This window comes from Haematobia irritans, chromosome 2, assembly GCF_050003625.1.
Source record: "Haematobia irritans isolate KBUSLIRL chromosome 2, ASM5000362v1, whole genome shotgun sequence".
NCBI classification, from domain to species: Eukaryota; Metazoa; Arthropoda; class Insecta; order Diptera; family Muscidae; genus Haematobia; species Haematobia irritans.
Window position 1 is genome coordinate 231,922,712 of NC_134398.1, and position 20,190 is coordinate 231,942,901.

Genomic DNA, 20,190 nt, shown 5'->3' on the forward strand with positions numbered 1-20,190 from the left:
AAAGAAATGTTAAGCATTTCTCGCTTCCTTCGGTATATCTGCTCCTCTAAATACGAAACAAAATTTTTGAAGTACCTTGTTCAAAAATTAAATTGTAATATATAACAGAAATTTCTTATATATAAAACAGGTCATATCTCATATATTAGTCTACGATTTCTAAAATTCTCAAAGACATATTAGAGTCCCAAGATAATTAATTTTTTTTTATTACTATTGAACTGGGATAAGGACATTTATCCAGCAATACAAATTGGTTAAAAAATCGTCCCCTGCCATACCTGTTTTAAGTATACTGATGAAACCTTAGCTTCTCAGATTTATTAGAAATATGTAGAACACTTACGAGTAGATGGAGACTCTTTGTTGAAAACCTAGTTTAAGTTCTCTGGACTAAATTTTCCCACATATTCGGGGGTTTCTGAGGTGATGATATGTCATTTATTAACATTTGAAGAAGCTGTTGACCTCATCTCCTTTTAAATCAATATTACTGAACTACTTTACTCTCAATAGCAATAAACATGCAGAAAGGTCCCGGAATGAAACAGAGAAAAATTATTTGTATTGTTTCTTGATCATATTCATGTTACTGCTATGAGTACGAAATTTGTATGAAACATCTAAATTAATAAAAGTTGATGTTTTTATAGAGTTGAGTTCTAGAAAACACGTTAACAATGATAATTTATAAATACCCCACAAATATAAAAATATTGGCAGTTCAACATCCAACAATATTTTTCCTCTAAAATATTCTAAACAAAAACGAATTTTGTATAGAAGATCTTTCAATGAGTAATATTTAAAAATTCATCACCCCACGAGTATTTAAGGCAGTATATCCCACTGACGGCTGCTTATTGAATGATTTGTTTAAGTATTTAAAACGCACCAGAAACAGTAATGTGATAATAAGCAAATAATTGCAATTCTTCTATTTATGTTTATCAACATTTCCAGATCCACACTTATATTCCATCATAAAGTTTGTGTCATTGCCAATAGCATGTGAAGTTTGAACCTTTTCTATAGAAATTTCTTCGGTTGAAATTCACCTCGTCATCAGCACCAACATAACTACCGGTATCAGTTGTTGTATCGTGCCAATGGTGAATCGCATTTACATGCGGGAATGATCGTTTTGCGGGCTTGTCAGTGTTGATCTTCAGGTTGATAATTGTCATCGAACAGTACTGCCATTGGAGATAGTAAAGCCGGCGGTTATGCTGCTGCTGCTGCTTCTGCAGATGGTAGTATTGACACTGAGCTCAGTATCGAAATCAAGCAACATAAAATATATTTGTGTTGTCATTGTAGATGTGAATGCAGTTAAAGTTTCAGATGATCATCCCGTCCACCAACTAGAAACTCCATAATAATTGCCAAGTAATGTTCAAGATTTTGTTTACTTTTGCTGTTGCATTGATCTTTTTGCTGCTTCTTCGCTTTGTCGTGTCTTCAGCTCTTAGTCAGACATTTATTCACATACAATGTATGAATGAAAAGAGGAATGTGTTGCGAATGAATGTATGAATACTTGTAATTGTGGGGATACAGCTACTTGGGAATTCTAGAGCAGTTGCAATGTTTGTCTCAGGTAAATCTTGTCAATGGAAGAAAAATTAACTGCAATACCTCAAACTCAATTATCATGTCAATTTTGAGCGACACAGATGAATGACACCTCAACCACTTGGTGAACAGTAGAGTTTCTAAGCTTATATTAGTGTTTGAACCAAAATATTAATCAATTTTGGAAAGTATATTTCTTCCACAAACCACCAAAACTACATTCTGGGGGTGTGAAACACTACGATAATGGTAGAGACTTCTCTATGTATTTCAGCCTAACAAAAATTATCTAAAAATAGCACGCCGGAGTGACTCGAGTCATAGACAATATACTAGATAGATGATCCATCGGTGTCAAACGATGTTTGGCAGTTCCAAAGATTTATAATAAACGAAGAAAATAAGAGAACACTTACGTTCTATTTCGTTTTGCTTTTTTCCAATTTTACACAAAACAAGTAAGGAAAGTCTAAAGTCGGGCGGGGTCGACTATATTATATCCTGCACCACTTTGTAAATCCACATTTTCGATACTATATCAAATCCGTCAAATGTGTAAAGGTTTTTGTCCCAAATACATACATTTAAATCTGACTCCATCTGAACAAACTTTATAATCTATTGACTTAAAATTTAAGTCGGCTAATGCCCTGGGATGGTACACTATGTTAGTAAAAAACCAGTAAGGAAAGTCTAAAGTCGGGCGGGGCCGACTATATTATACCCTGCACCACTTTGTAGATCTAAATTTTCGATACCATATCACATCCGTCAAATGTGTTGGGGGCTATATATAAAGGTTTGTCCCAAATACATACATTTAAATATCACTCGATCTGGAAGAATTTGATAGACTTCTACAAAATCTATAGACTCAAAGTTTAAGTCGGCTAATGCACTAGGGTGGAACACAATGTTAGTAAAAACCAAGGAAAATGTTGGTATTTTGACCATTTTTGTCGAAATCAGAAAAACATATATATGGGAGCTATATCTAAATCTGAACCGATTTCAACCAAATTTGGCACGCATAGCTACAATGCTAATTCTACTCCCTGTGCAAAATTTCAACTAAATCGAAGTTAAAAATTGGCCTCTGTGGTCATATGAGTGTAAATCGGGCGAAAGCTTTATATGGGAAATATATCCAAATCTGAACCGATTTCAAGCAAATTTGGCTCGCATAGTTACAACGCTAATTCTACTCCCTATGCAAAATTTCAACTAAATCGGAGCAAAAAATTGGCCTCTGTGGGCAAATGAGTGTAAATCGGGCGAAAGCTATATATGGGAGCTATATCTAAATCTGAACCGATTTTGCTGATATTTTGCAAGTTTTTCGAGACTCATAAAATATTCGGGTGTACGGAATTTGAGGAAGATCGGTTGATATACACGCCAATTATGACAAGATCGGTGAAAAATATATATGGCAGCTATATCTAAATCTGAACCGATTTTTTCCAAAATCAATAGGGATCGTCTTTGAGCCGAAACAGGACCCTATACCAAATTTTAGGACAATCGGACTAAAACCGCGAGCTGTACTTTGCACACAAAAATACATCAACAGACAGACAGACAGACGGACATCGCTAAATCGACTCAGAATTGAATTCTAAGCCGATCCGTATACTAAAAGGTTGGTCTATGATTACTCCTTCTTGGCGTTACATACAAATGCACAAACTTATTATGCCCTGTACCACAGTAGTGGTGAAGGGTATAAATATGGGAAACATTTTAATCTAAACCAATTTTCAGGCAACTTCGCAAAAGTATATTTATGATTTATCGGTCGATAGATATGTATTAGAAATAAAGGAAAATTTGAGTCACTTTTACAAGTTTTCGACTTAGCAGTGGCGATTTTATAAGGAAAATGTGGGTATTTTGGCCATTTTTGCCCAAATCGGAAAAACATATATTTGGGAGCTATATCTAAATCTGAACTGATTTCAACCAAATTTGGCACGCATAGCTACAATGCTAATTCTACTCCCTGTGCAAAATTTCAACTAAATCGGAGCAAAAATTGGTCTCTGTGGTCATATGAGTGTAAATCGGTCGAAAGCTATATATGGGAGTTATATCTAAATCTGAACCGATTTCAATAAAATTTGGAGCTATATCTAAATCTGAACCGATTTCAATCAAATTGGGGTAAAACTCTGGCTTCTGGGACCGTATTAGTCCATATCGGGCGAAAGATATATATGGGAGATATATCTAATATATAATACCCTGTTCCACAGTGTGGCGCAGTGTATAATTAGAACGTTTATGATGCACCAGAGGATTTATAAATAAATTAATATATTAAATGTTCCTATTTGAACAAAATATTGTGACCAAAACCGCGAAAATACGAAATTTAATTTTGAACAGTATTGCTCTTTACGAACAACACAAAAGAAAATGCCGGAAAATTTTTCGTTTGAATTTTTCTCTTAAAGAAATGTCAGAAAATTAATTTTTGGAACTGACACATGGAGAGAACAGGCTCATCTATCTGAGTCCATAATCTATGACTCGAGTATAAGAGAGAGAGAACTCTGATTATAAGTAAAAGAAAAGAGTCCTGCGATATGTCCGTGGGTTTAAAATTAAATTTTACAAGTGAATTTAGTGGACGTATGAGGTATATTAATTATTTTGACTTAATCAATTATACAACACCTGGTCCATCTTTTGTATTCACAAAATTTTAAATGTCTTGAAATATTATAATTCATATTTATACTTTAATCATACACAATAACAACTATCTACAAAAATCCACCAACATTTATTTAGGTTGCTAATTCTGAAGCACCTTATATTTACCATTATTATTACGGGTAATTTGTGCGCATAGTACGCAACATAATCTTCATTGGGTCTTCTTGAAGCTTTCCTATAAGTATAAGCTGTCACATATATTTCATATATCTCTACACTTGTGAGACCTCTTTGCATTTAAGCCTTAATTTGAGCTCACAGCTCTTACTCATATTGATGTCGTTTTCTTACCTATATGTCTGGCTTTAACATTCTATCCTACATCAGGCTTGTCTTCTTTGTTATAGTAAATATGACCCTCATACAGGACACACATATGGTAATTTGGTATAACATATTTCATCCATCCATTCATCCACCAATAAATGCTTGTCTTCACAATGTTTGGGAATTACTGCCTTTGAATTCTTATGCTGCTGATTAACCACCTGACTGTGCTAATCTATGCCACTGGGTAATGTCACTTGCGAATGTTGTCACAGTCTCTTTATTCCGCATTTTGCCACTGAACAGGTGACAACAAAAATGCTTGCCAAGTAGATAGGCATGACATGACTCCGCATCGTCCACGTCTCTCTGTACTCCACTCCACTTTTAGCTACAAATCGTTGAACTTGCCATATTCAAGAGAGATGTCACTGCCAAAGTGGGTTAGTTTTGGTGGAGGAGAGATTTACTTTTCACTATTTCACCATTATGGTCAAATCATCCAAACTCAATATTGGTTGCTTATGTCTGCCCAAATGTCTACCATTTACCAGATTTCATGCTAATGACAACAGTCACCATCTCCTTCACCATCGGTATTATCGCGTCCCAATTGACAGTCTGTATGTAGTAACAAGGGGCCGTTGAAATTTTGAAAATTATTAACAATTGCCAAATGACTTGGGACAGTGTTAGTTGCTCAAAACCAAGTGATAACCTGTTCATCGATTTATGAGTGCAGAGGCGTGGCCCGGTGGTGTGGAGAGCTCTAGTGTGGGGTCTTTGGAGATTTTCCGTCGTTTAGGTAATCCTTTTAATTACACTCACTAAACATACGTCCGTCTGTCAGTTTGGAAATTGGTACTTTGTTATAACGATCATAGACCATGGCAATTTTGTGTCATATAATACGAGGCCATTGGATATGTGCTTTGGTGGCAATATGTAAATGATTGCATATAAGTTGATAACAAAAAAATATGTATGCAAAAAGGCAACAAATAGGCAAAAGAGTCTTTCGTTGCACCCTAACCATTGTGAAGCAATGAATGTTTTCTTTTGTCGCGTTGTATCCACAGAAAACAAGTCAACGAAAATCTACAGCTGATTTGGCCTTATTTTTTAGTTCATGAAAATGCATTGATTTCAGTGCACTTTGGCCATATATGTATTATTTTTTAATTGCTTTGACAACATTAAAGGAAAATAAGAGCAAACAAAGTATACAATTTAATTAATTTACTATTTTATTAAATTCGAAATTCATATAGAATCGTTCATATCTTTTGTAAAAATTAGTATTTTACTTAACGCTTTCACTACCGATGTCCACTACAGAGGACATTCGAAAACGACTCCAAACTCTAACTCCTCACTTAGTTTCGTTTTAGTTCTCGAGGATATTTTAAAGTAGAGGCTCTCATCTATATATGCTATAAATATTTTCCATATTGTTGGGCCCTAAAATGTATTTTCATAACATTTCTTGGCAATAAACGAAAAATACACAATTTTGAGACAATTTTTCTACTGTACACCTCTAGTAAATGGATATTCATAGCCGATATTATTTCAGATTATTTTTGATTTTTTTTTCCAACACTTCAACAGATATTACAGGTCAAATAGCGTTTATTTTCGTATAACCATTTGGTCACAATTCAAAAATTAAATTTTCAGAAGAAACACGTATATCTTTATAAATAATTGAGGTAGACCTTCCAAATTACAATATTTTTTCTACATGCTGTTGGTACAGGTAGAAACAGAGGGAAAATTAAAGTTTTTTACATAAGGTTTAATTCGGTAGTGAAAGGGTTACATTTTTTGAGATGAGTAAATTTTAATGTCTTTAACTTCAGGTAGCTTTAAAGGGTGATACGGTCAAAATTTGGTCAATATAAACTTGACGTATTTCTTTCAATTTTGCATTTAAAAAACCTGAACACCCCTCATTTTGAAGGTGTGTGTGTAGAATGTTGCTCCTATTTTGATTTTGGAATTCACACTTCAGTTGTCAAAATGCCGTCCAAGCAAGAAGAGCAGCGTATCGCGAAATTGCGAAAATCCGAGCTACTCGCACGCAAAGCTGGCAAAATCGCTAAAAGTTGCCAAATCAACCGTTACAAATGTAATTAAAGTGTTTGGGGAACGTTTGTCGACAGCCAGGAAGTCTGGATCGGGGGGAAATCGAAAACCGGAAGCCGCTGAGACGACAAAGAGAGTTGCCGGTAGTTTCAAGCGAAACCCTAACCTCTATCTCCGAGATGCCGCAAATAAGCTGGGTGTATCGTCTACAACCGTGCATCGAGCCAAAAAACGAGCCGGACTATCGACTTACAAGAAGGTAGTGACTCCAAATCGCGATGATAAACAAAATACGACGGCCAAAGCGCGATCCCGGAGGCTGTACACGACGATGCTGACGAAGTTTGACTGCGTGGTAATGGACGACGAAACCTACGTCAAAGCCGACTACAAGCAGCTTCCGGGACACGAGTTTTATACGGCAAAAGGAAGGGGAAAGGTAGCAGATATTTTCAAGCACATAAAACTGTCAAAGTTCGCAAAGAAATATCTGGTTTGGCAAGCCATCTGTACCTGTGGCTTTAAAAGCAGCATTTTCATAGCTTCCGGGACTGTCAACTAAGAAATTTACGTGAAAGAGTGTTTGAATAAACGTCGGCTGCCTTTCCTGAAGAAACACGGTTGTTCCGTACTGTTTTGGCCGGATTTGGCATCTTGCCATTACGGTAAAAAGGCCATGGAGTGGTACGCCGCCAACAACGTGCAGGTGGTTCCCAAGGACAAGAACCCTCCCAACACGCCAGAGCTCCGCCCAATTGAGAAATACTGGGCTATTGTCAAGCGGAACCTATAGAAGACCAAAAAACCTGCTAAGGACGAGCAGCAGTTCAAGGCAAACTGGCTTTCTGCGGCGAAGAAGGTGGACAAGGTGGCTGTACAAAATCTGATGGCAGGTGTCAAGCGTGAGGCCCGGCAATTCGGATTTGGAAAAGCGAAAGCCTAACTAAATATTTTTCCTGAATTTCATACTAATTGAACTTGAAAAAGAAATTTAATTTAATTTTTTAAATAAACGATTTCACCGATTTACACGCGTTTTCCCTTGACCAAATTTTGACCATATCACCCTTTAAAAACATTACGACAATAGAACTAGACATTTTTTTATAATTAATTATTATTTGAGCTTTTATGGAAAAAGGAGATTAAGGAAGTTGATCACCAAAGTCATTGAAAAGAAAACGCCACATACAAATCTGTACACGCCTGACTGTACACACGCAAACCATTAATTATTTTCTCCCAAACGAAATTTTAGACAAACAAAGTTCGTTTCCCACTTGCTTTTCGTTGTAAGGAAGTTTATTTGGAATAAAAGTATATACTTTTTGTGATAAACGTTTATTCTTTTCCAGGATGTAAAAACAATTTCATAAAGACTAACTCAAAAAAAAAACAATCTTCTGGGGCTTATTGTATTTTCCCTCACATCTTTCTCACTTCCACGAGGTTTGTTTAGTTCTAAGTTTCTTTTTCTGTAATACAAACAATGTAGAAGAAATTCTTCGATTTTATAAATGTTTTAAAATTTACCTTTCGCCTGGACGGAGAATCGAACCGCGCATCATGCAATTTGTAAGCCAACACACTCTACACTGGGCTACGTTGCTCTTATTGTCATCAACAGACAATTATCGCTATACCCACCAACGCAAGCAACGCAAATAGTCAAACAGTTATATTTATATAGCATAGTCTTCGGCGCCCACGAGCCGATTGAACAAATTTTATTTAACAGAAACATACATTTAGTTGGGCACCGTGGAGCAATGGTTGGTACGTCCGCCTTGCATACCAAGGGTCCTCGATTCGATCCCTTCTTCGCCCGAACACCAAAAAGTTTTTTTTGTTTTTTTTTTTATTTACATATATTCCAGATATGTTCGGAAGTTACGAAAAGATGTTCAACAGTACATACTACTATATTAAATTTTTACTATCAAACTGTAGAATGTGTCTTATTAAAGACTTTAAGTCAGAAAAGAACAGTGCTTGATATAAACGAAATGGACTGTGTTGTTGGTTCGAAACTATTTTTTTTTTTTCGTGATAAAAGTTTAAAATTTTCGAAGGAATTCAAAAAACTCTTAAAAAACGTTTTCGGTACCCGTTTTTCCAAACGTTGTTTTTTTTCGCGTGCATAATTCCGTTCGGGCGAGTGAAGTTTTCCACAGTCTTTAGTACATATCTGGCTGGGAAATATAATTCTGTTTGGGCCCTTTACGCTAACTCTTAGTGGAGAAAACATATAGGAATTATTCCCCTCCCAGCAAAAAAAGCGTCGCCAAAAAAGCAGTGAAAAAGTTCTTTTTAGATCCGGAAGTGATGTAAAATTGGCGTAGAAGCGATGAATTTAACATGGGCTTGTCATAGAACGGATGTCCACCATTTCAACAGCTGTTGCACCAAATTTGCATCACTTCTTAACGTGTGATTCGAATTCGGTGTTTTGGATGTGAATTTAAAAAAATTTTGATATTTTGCTAAATAAATAATTTATTTAATTCTTTATGATTTTTTATGCATTCTAACGCTTGCCTGAAACGTTTGACCTCAAAAATTCGCAATTTTTCTAGAATGAATATTGTTGTTTTTTTCGACAAAATTTTAATAATTTGTATCATTTTATTAATTCTTACTGAGTTGAAACCAAAAAGTTAAAAATACCCATTAAAAATATGAAAAAGTCGAGTTGTAAAAAATTGAATCAAAAGAACTTCCTCTGTAGTTAAACTAAAGAACATCTTTGTGAGGACATTTTTGGAACCGCTTTTAAAGTTCCTTTAGAAGAACTTCCAAATTTTTTTGCTGGGCCTTTAAGACATTTTTTCTTCCAAATATGAAGTTATTGAAATCATTTTCTAAAATAAATTTTTAGATATTCTTTCATTATGGTTCACTTTTTTTACATGTATGACAAAGAAGAATGATTTGCTTTAGATTAAGGATAATTTAGTAATGAAAGGGCATACACTTAAAAAAGGTCTTTTGAGAAAGGTCTCTATAAATAACATTTATTAAAATAGCATACATAAGATAAGAAGCTTTTACCTTAAAAATTTTACCAAAGCTAAGCCACCATAATGTTCCTTCCTTCAAATGCATTTGAATCATATAATTGAGTTAATAAACATTTCGCTGTACCTTAATTTTATATCCAATATGTAAATTCATAAAAACCTTGTTCACAGCTTTGTTATGTGAATACTTTGGGAATTCGCAATTTCATATTTTGCGTTTGAGTTCAGCCTACCAATATGCTTCATGAAAATGAAAATACATTGACTCTTATCCGTAGAGTACCAAACACGCTGCTATATTGTCGATATTGTGTGTGTGTGTGAATTTTCCATCAAAGCCATCGTAGCTCAAGAAGTCCCATTTATCAATGGAGTCTGTAATAATTTATGTTATAACCACTATCAAGATCCGATTGGCTAGCAGTCAGGCAATTGGAAAAATGAATGAGGTATGAGATATATGATCACAGTAAAATAAAGTCATAAAACGTCACTTATCACGTATTAGACGCGTTTGCATATACAAATAGCCGCTTCGTAGACGAATGTGCTGATACAACAAATACTTTGTTGTTGTTATTATTATCTACAGCACCCGGTATGAGCTGCACATGTGAGCTTGGGGTGCAGTGATAGAGCATATACCTCAATTACCACTGCAGATCAAACGCCTATTTTTGTTCGTCAGATACGGGTCCTGCTTGAAGCTTCTTTCTCAACCAAATTAGAGAAAGCATATGCCAGTGGTTGCTGCTGCTGCTGCTGCTGCTAGATGTCTTTCCATACGAGATCCCATACACATAAAAAAAGCAGTGCAAAAGAAGCACAAAATGTGACCTAAGCCATGACTTTATATACCTAAAACTTGGATAGAGATTCTATTCGATTTACAAATCCAATTCGATTCAGTTAATAATCTTCTTCAAATTAAAACAAGTTTGGTGATCGGTTCATATGGGAACTGTATCCAATTATGAACGCGTTTGTCACAGGGTGCTCAAATCACATTATACTAGGGCTGCGCCTAAATATATTGCTATATAGGAAATATCAGTTGACATACAACTACAAGAAGAAACTGCGCAAGGTTTCTAACCATTACCCCATGTTCCGATAATCGTAGTCATAAACTTTTGCAAACCCTACACCATAATACGCAATATTTGTCTCAATTATTTTTTCGCTGTGTACTTTAGATTTCTATCCGAATAGATCATATATGTTAGTTGCTGCATCGCAGCTATCTATGAAATCGATCAATTGTTGTTAGATGGCGATCGATAGTTTGAAAATCATTCATTAGATCTGCCACCCATTATTTTGCCATGCCACCCAAGTCAAAGGAATTTGCCCCATGATCAGTTTTCCAACTTCTTGCTCGCACACTCACACTCACATGGATAGGCTCATTCACCATTGCCAACTGTGTAATCCAAGCATATTACTTGCCACATGGCGAAAATTTCCTCAATTATGTTAGTGGTCCAATATTGAGTAAATGGCCGGACAATATGGCATAACCATAAACTGCAACTTGTTGCATGTGGCAGTAGTTAGCAGCAGATCGTAAATGGCTGAGTAAAATCAAAAATCCATGTCCGAATCGAATCATTGCCAAAAATGCTTAAGGCGATCTTGAATTATTGTCCGATTTGTATTGGCAAAAATTTCCATATCCAGCAATGTGTGCGGGCACAACTGAAGAGAAATAAATCTGTTGGGTTCAAGAACAAAGACTATCTAAAATAAAGTTATTAATTTACATATGTTTCATAAGAAGGCGTGGGTGGGACACACAAGGGCATGAAGAGAAAAAACTTAGCAACTTTTAATTGTAACTTATTGAACAAATAAATCACAATAAGTAGCTATCTTGAATTAAGGAAACGTCACCTGATTAAAATTGAAGATAGCAATACCAACGAAACAAGCAACGATATTCTCTAACATAATGCTTCTACAAAGGCTATTTCCTTTATTTTGGTAGGAGAAAACATACACATTCACTACATAGAAACAAACATATAAAGCTTCTTTTTCGAATGTACCAAATACAATATTTATATGAGCTATCCAGAACATCGATGCACTTTATTCTGGCCACATCATCTCATCATTGCAAATCGCGTCGGTGTTACCAGATTGCATCTTGATAAAGTGCCATTTCTTCGATTCACAATAGAAAATTATTGTGATTATTTTATCGAATAACATGAAATTAGAAGAGATTAATTAATTTGATACTTCGGTGGCCAAATAATCCTCCATTTGAGTAACTGGACAACTACAAAAAAAAAAGAATTAAATTAAAAATGTAAGATTTCACTTTGTTTCTGTGATTGTTTTTAAACAGCTGCTACAAGTGATGAAAAATTTCGGGTATATTCTGGATAAACGTGTACTCTATTTTCTTTTAGTCCGCCACGGCTTGGGTATCCAGTACTAGAAGAAAGCAAGCCTAGCATATTAATCTCGCCGGTATTGTTAGTTTGAATTTTTATACCATGGGCGATTCACGATAGCGATTTATTGTGATTAATTTTTCAATGTAGTAATTTCACTAGCAAATATACTATTTGATTATGTTCTATATTAAAAATGTATGAGTTACTGCCTGTTCATGAAACACAAAATCGACTCAAGACGAATCGTTCCTCTAGATTGAAACTAAAATAACTTTTGATATATTTTCTAGAAAATCCTGAATTTTGTCATGAACTCATTATTTATGATTTACTATCGAACACCAAACAATTGGGATTACATAGACTCTGGTTTTCGAGATATCAATATGTGTTTTCGTGGGTTCGATTCCTGCTTCGACCGAACACCAAAAAATTTTTCAGCGGTGGATTATCCCACCTCAGTAATGCTGGTGACATTTCTTAGGGTTTCAAAGCTTCTCTAAGTGGTTTCACTGCAATGTGGAACGCCGTTCGGATTCGGCTATAAAAAGGAGGTCCCTTGCAATTGAGCTTAACATGGTATCGGGCAGCACTCAGTGATAAGAGAGAAGTTCACCAATGTGGTATCACAATGGACTGAATAGTCTAAGTGAGCCTGATACATCGGGCTGCCACCTAACCTAACCTAATATGTGTTTTTTGACGAATCGTTCGTCTCGAGGTGAAACAGCTGGTGCCAGAGTTGTACAATTGCCCAGCAAAAAAAAAATTTGGAAGTACTTCTAAAGGCACAACCAAAAATTACAGGGCAATTTTAACATTTTTTGTTTCAAATATGATAAAAAGGATTAATAAAATGGTATAAATTATTTAAATTTTGTCTAAACAAATTCTAAGTTCATTCTAAAAAATTGCGAAAATTTGAAAATATTTCAGGTCAAGGGTTTCAGACAAGCGTTAGATTGCATTAAAAATCATAAACATTTATAAAAATTAATTAATATGTCAAAATACCACAATTTTTTTAATTCACATCCAAAACACTAAATTCGGATCACATCTAAAGAAGTGATGCATATTCAGTGCAACGGCTGTTGAAATGGTGAACATCCGTCCTATGACAAGCCCATGTTAAATTCATCGCTTTTGCACCGCTTCCGGATCCAAAAAGAACATTTTCTCTTCTTTTTTGGCGACGCTTTTTTTGCTGGGTGGTTCATGTTCTTGCTACAAGACTAAAAACTATTGCACGACTACCGATTAAATTCATTTTTTTGCGACATCACCAGTTTTGAAGGTGATGTCGTTGGGTTAAAACGATGTTTGACTGTTTCGAAGATTAAAAATACACAAAGAAAAAAAAAGTATAATATTTTCGTGTTCGGATTTCGAGTTGAAAATCACATTTTTTCGCGATTACTTTTTCTAAAACAATCAAAATTATAAATGAAAGCAAATATATTCCCGTTTAAACTTGACCAGATATAGATGAAAAAGACAATACATATGAATTGAGTTAAATTATTTGCTTTTATTCGCAGTATTTTAATAAAGTAACTACGGAAATTTCAATGCAAAAAGCGAACCTAGTACCGAAAAATCAAAACGAAATCTCAGAAAATTAATTTCTAGAACCGACACTTTTTCTTGCAGGGAGCGGCTACATATCTACGTAAATTGACAGACTATAGGCCATAAATAAAAACTTACACTCTTTTTATTTCCAACCGATTTTATAAAAAAACCAAATCCAACACATAGGCATATCCTCTCAAAATTCTGCAAAAATGTCAACAATAATAAACACACAAAAAATGTTCCAAGTTCAAATTCCTTGAACTCTTCCATGTTTTGCGGTCACAAAACATGTTGTAACCCGGTAACGATGATGGCTTTGCTGTTCTTTTATGGATGTTAGTTTAGTGGCTGCCGTTGCAGGATAAACTTGAATTAGGCGGTCATAAACACGGTCTTAAACCTCGTCTCATCGATTAGGCACATTTGGCGTATAAAAGGCATTTACTGTTAGAAATTAATTACGCCATAGCCTGAGCCGACAGGAATCACTAAGGCTAGCACATAGACACAATGCATAATCGATCACTGATGACTGCAGCCGTTACCGGGAGGGAATCACCAGGCGCTCGTTCATTTCATCAGACACGCAATTATGTGGCGTTGGAGGTTCCAACGTGACCATTTGTTCCTTTACTTATTATCCATTCTCGTTTTGTTAGGATTTAGGCATACGTATGTGCATATGTTCAACGTAATGCATAATTCCCAATAAGTGACCGCCTCCACATTGGGACAGAACGTTTTAATGTAAGACACCGCCTTGGAGAGAATATTGAGAAGAAAAAACACAGACACGCGAAACTGCATCTAGGAGCTAATTCTAGAAAATGCAAATGTTTTTATGGAGCTGTAAAAGCGTCTGCGTGTGTGCCTTTCGCCAAACGATTGGATGACTTGTCAATGTGTCTTTGGAGCGCAGTAAAAGGTGGACATAAACATCCAAATGGATTGCACAATATGAGATTGGAGACTGCAGAATTGCTAGGGTCTAAAGGCAGAACTTTGTCTGGTCATTGGGCATAGTTATGTACTCGTAATAAAGTTGTAGCGTTACGTGCGCATGCGCATAGAAAAACTGCATTTGTTAGACTGCGCCATAAACATGCTTCGTGCCAATGACTATTGGGATGAGTTATGGCGACATCTGTGACGAGCTGACTGGTTGAGTGAGTTGTAGCAGTAGTAACTCCTGGTCAATACAAAATTACCAATTGCACATTTAAGAGCTGATAAATTATGGCTCACATTTGCCATATGTATTCAATTGAACGATCATCACTTATCTTCCAAACTAAAGTTTTCGGTGTTGTTTTTCTAATTTCTTTTACTTTTTTCTATTCTCTTTTTTTTTGTTTTGTTTGATAGGAACTCCCCATGAAATGGCCACAGAACATTGGCAACGCATGATTCAAGCCACTAAATGTCGGAAGCCACTGCCACGCGTCATTCCCATCTCAAATAATACCTCCAAACGTTATGAACCCTATGCCACCATCTTACATAGATGTGGTGAAGATACCGGCTGCTGTGGTTCCACTGCCAGTGTTTGTACTGTAAAGAGACAGGAGATTGTCTTGGTTTATGTATTTGTAAGTATTACGATTATAATATAATATATTAAAACTATATCAATTTCCAAATTAAAATGAAAATCCTTGTCCGGTTTCAAAGAGTTTACACCCTCAAAAAAATTAGTTTTTGTAACATATACACGCAAAAAAAATTCTTTCCTCCCAAACGAAATTTTAGACAAACAAAGTTCGTTTCTCATTTGCTTTTCGCTGTAAGGAAGTGTATTTGGAAGAAAAGTATATACTTTTTGTGATAAACATATATTCTTTTCCAGGATGTAAAACAAATTTCATAAAGACAAATTCAAAAAAAAACATTGTTTTCTTGCTAATTGCATTTTCCCTCACATCCACGAAGTTTTTTAGTTCTTAACACCTTTTCCTGTAATACCAACAATGTAGAAGAAATTATACGATTTTATAAATTTTTAAAATTTTTTTACCTTTCGCCTGGACGGAGAATCGAACCGCGGACCATGCACTTTGTAAGCCAACACACTAACCACTGAACTATGTACCTGTTATGGTCATCAATAGATAAGTATCCATATAAGTTATATTTATATAGCATAGCTTGCGGCGCCCACGAACCGAATAAACAAAGTTTATTTAACAGAAACAAATATTTAGTTTGGCACCGTGGAGCAGAGGTTGCTACGTCCGACTTGCATGCCAAGGGTCGTGGGTTCTCTCCCTGCTTCGACCAAAGTTTTTTTTTTGTTTTTTTTTTATTTTTTATTTTACATATATTTCGAAAAAATATTCAACATTACATTGTAGTATATTAAATTTTGAACTGTAAAATGTGTCTTATTAAAGACCTAAAGTCAGAAAAGAACAGTGTTTGATATAAACGAAATGGACTGTGTTGTTGTTTCAAAAATAACTTTTTTTATTGAAAAAATAAAAATTTTGTAACAAACGAATTTTTTTGGTGATAAAAGTTTAAAATTTTCGAAGCAATTCAAAAAACTCTAACAAAAGAAAAACGTTTACGATACACGTTTTCCAAACGTTTTTTTCTTTGCGTGTACCCCAAACACATTTTGCTTCAAGCATATATATTTTCAGGATTGGTGCAAACAAAATATTGTTCGTATTGTTCAAACATATTATGTTTCACCTTAGGGCATACACTGGTAGTAAAAAATTTTAATGAAATTTTCTTTGTGAGGATATATTTTTAAGACGCCAATAGGTTACTTCCATTCTTTTACTTGCAGAATACTCTCTAGGTCTCTCTTTCTAAACACATATATGGTTATAGGCTATTTCCAAATTAATATATGTTTGCATCTAAGCATATTATATTTACAAACATTTTATGTCCCAAACATAATATGTTCTAACATATTAACATATATGTCCCAAACATGTTATGCTAGTTTATGAACATTATATGCTTGCACTTAAAAATATTGTGTTAAAAATTTTGAGTTCCAAACATATAATTTTTACACCCAAACGTATGAAAAACGTCATTTTTCGTCCGTGTATCTGTAAACCCATGCTTTTGGTATTGATTCGGGGCCAAAAAAGCGAAGAATTGTCCGAAGAATGCATTTAAGACGCAATTCACTCCTAAATTTAATTGATTCTTGGAAAAAATTCAAACTATTAGTTTTTTATCCGGTTAACTAGCCATCGTGGTGCAGTGGTAAGCATGCCCGACTTGCATACACAGGGTCGTGGGTTCAAACCAAGTTTCCACCAAACAACAAACAATTTTTCAGCGGTGAATTGTCCCACCTCAGTAATGCTGGTGACATTTCTGAGTATTTCAAAGCTTCTCTAAGTGGTTTCACTGCAATGTGGAACGCCGTTGCGACTCGGCTATAAAAAGGAGGTCCCTTGTAATTGAACTTAACATAGAATCGAGCAGCACTCAGTGTGGTATCACAATGGACTGAATAGTCTAAGTGAGGCTGAAATATCGGGCTGCCACTATACCTAATCTAACCTATCCGGTGAACTACAATTTAAATTTCCAAATTCAGACTCGGTTTCAAGCTTAAATTATACTTCCTTTTTTGAATACGTTTTCAGCTTTACACTTAAGTAAAAAAATCTCAAATTTGAGGAAGATTTCAATAATATTAAAGATTAACGTCAGATTTTATACGTCAATAGAATTTTATTTGTGCAAAGATACCGGAGTCGAATCTCAATTTATTTTTAATTTTATATGATAGTTTTCAAAGTACTAAGTAAAGTGTAACCCACTCCTAAATAAAATTTGGAAAACATTTATAGTTTCTCAATAATGACAATTGTTTTTTAACCATATGTTAAAGGGCTAAAAGCCTTCATTTAATATGTATCGAATTTTAGTCAAGGAAGAAAAGTATTGTAGAGAAATAAGTCACTGATGCCCATCATATCTCGCATTTGAGCAAATTCTTTCTACACTGAACAAAAAGCATGTCCGGTCCCAAAGATTTTGTCTTTACACTAATGATTTTGGTATTGCTTCCGAGCCAAAGAAGCGGATAATTGAAGTAAGGACAAATTTAAAACACAATCCTCTTTTAAATTTAAGTTTTACATACTTGATTCTAGGAAACAAATTAAATTTTTTTCAGATTTCTTTAAAATAATTTCAACGACAACTTAAATTTCCAAATTCAGACTCAGCTACAAGTAGAAATTATGCTATGTTTCGAGATAAAAAGTCTTTGAAAATAAAGTGTTGAAAAACATCTTCTATTTTTAAACGTTTTTTTCTTTCACACAAAAAAATATTTTTTGTCTTCAATCAACAAATTAATTGATCCAATTAATTTTTAATTGAAATGTCTTCAAACACAGAAATGATATAAATTAAAAAATTAATTGAAGGTCAATTAAAAAATTAATTGATCCAAATAAAAAATCGATTAATACTATTGATATTAATTGATGTTTGTTTCAATGAAAAAATTCGTTGAATCAATTAAATGTTTAATTGAATATTTTTTAAAACTCATTTAAGACTTTAAGCTGAGTACTATGTTCAGTTTTCAAGCTGGAAACCAGCATGTTTTCACGGTTACTTTTTTAAATTAATTAAACTATAAAAATAAAATGTTTTTTTTTTTTTATAAATATTTCCTTTATTCAGAAATTCATATAAATGAATATGGTTTAGTCTACATAAAATATTAAATTGCCTCAACGCCGAAATGACTTTATAGAGACTATTTGGCAACTAACTTAATTTATATCTATGTTAAAAATCACAAATTGATTAATAATTTCACATTCATGTTAAAAGTATTTCCACGTTGTTCAACAAGAATGTCTTTAGATTAATCTTAAAAGTTGATAAACATTGATCACTTTTTAAATGAGGTGGTAAAAGGTTATACTCTGTAGGTCCAGCAAAACAAAAGCGCTGCTTAGTCAATTCTAGTCTACATCGAACTGCAGCTAGGTCCATCGACTGCCTAGTGTCTCCTTGGGTATATTCAATATTTCTTCGGAAATCAATGGTTCGAAATCCTAACATTTTTTTTTGGAGTTTTTGGAGATAAAGACCTCTAATTGGTTCACAATCAATTCCTTAGATCTTTTCCTTTCATTATTTCACAAGACTTTATAAAAATATAATCGTCTTCATATAGATTTTTGTACTTTTAATTTAGTGTTTTGGTGAAAAATACGAACATAGTACTCACCTTTAAGTGGAAAAATGTTCGTGAAAAATTTTTCTCAAGATAAAAAAAAGTCAAAAAATTTAAAGATGATTTCATTAATATTGAAAAATTTTTCAGAATTATTAAAGCCAAGTTGACCTTAGTCAAACACAATTTTCTTTCATGTAAAGATATCCAATTTTAAGTCGAATCACTTAATTGTAAACACTAAACGACTTCATTAAAAAGTTTATCAACTTTGGACAAGGAAGTCGCATTCGTATTTTAAGGACATCGACTCTTTGGCCTCAAGGCAATATTTTTTCAATGGGGTTTAGCATTCGACTTTTAAAAGGAAGATAGGCACAACAATAGTTTTGAAATTTCATTTGTACTGGGTTATATAAATATATATTGTTTGATTCATTTTGATTTGACATATTTATTCCCACTTAAATAACATATCAAATACAACTCGTTTGTATCCAAACAAAAACAAGATCTCTGAAAGATCAATTTCTTATCAATAAATGTTTAATTGTAGCTCTGAGTACATTGCAATAAAAGGTAACAATAATAAGAAAATACTACTGCGCCTTTACACACCTAGAATCCAAATCAATTTCCATATCAAAACTTGTGTTAATTCTCAATGTCTTGTTTTCAACGGAAATTTATTAAAGTTTAGTTATCGTAAATTTCATGTCAGATTCCAATTTGAGATACATGTTCTGAAAAAGAATGCAGCGCATATTAGTTCAACAGCGCCCACTCAATGTAGGATTACTTTATGTTAAATATATACAAACGTCCATATTTTGTCCCCCAACTCAACAACAATTCCAAAATAATTGTCTGGCAAAAGGATTATTGTTCCACATTTAAATGAAACGAGAGTTCCCAGCCACAACAATTGCCATGTTTCCACAGAATACTGCTACACAATCAACTCCACGAAGACGTGCAAAGTTTATTGAGTCATAACTTAACGTCAGCTCCTTTCGGAGGCATCGTCATTAGGGACCACACTTGCATTTCCACAAAGTGGCATTCCAGTAAAACCCAAGCAAACAAAATAAAAAGAGCAGAACTGAACTGAATTCCAAAAGAAACCTGGTTGCCTAACTTCCCTCGAGTTATTCTTCTTGATAGTGGCATACATGAAGAGGTGTCAAGTCTACACAACTCCATGATGATTGCAGGCCACAAAAAGCCTATTAAGGTGGGTGTGTTCAGTAGCTTATGGATTCCAAAGAAGGCACCGACCACTGAAACGATTAAGAATCCTTTATTCCATGGTAGGTGAGAACACAAGACACACGACGAATGTTGTAAATTTCATTGTTAAAAA

At 34.4% G+C, this 20,190-nt stretch overlaps 1 protein-coding gene across 4 annotated transcripts in view; it reads left to right on the plus strand.

Annotated features, from left to right (window-relative positions):
• LOC142227364 (uncharacterized) overlaps nt 1-20,190 on the plus strand; it is an 81,356-nt gene that overhangs the window by 55,273 nt on the left and 5,893 nt on the right. For all 4 annotated transcript variants that reach the window (XM_075297854.1, XM_075297856.1, XM_075297855.1 and 1 more), the window contains exon 4: nt 15,020-15,243. In XM_075297854.1, coding sequence (XP_075153969.1) covers nt 15,020-15,243 — 224 coding nt within the window. The remainder of the gene's footprint in view (nt 1-15,019; nt 15,244-20,190) is intronic.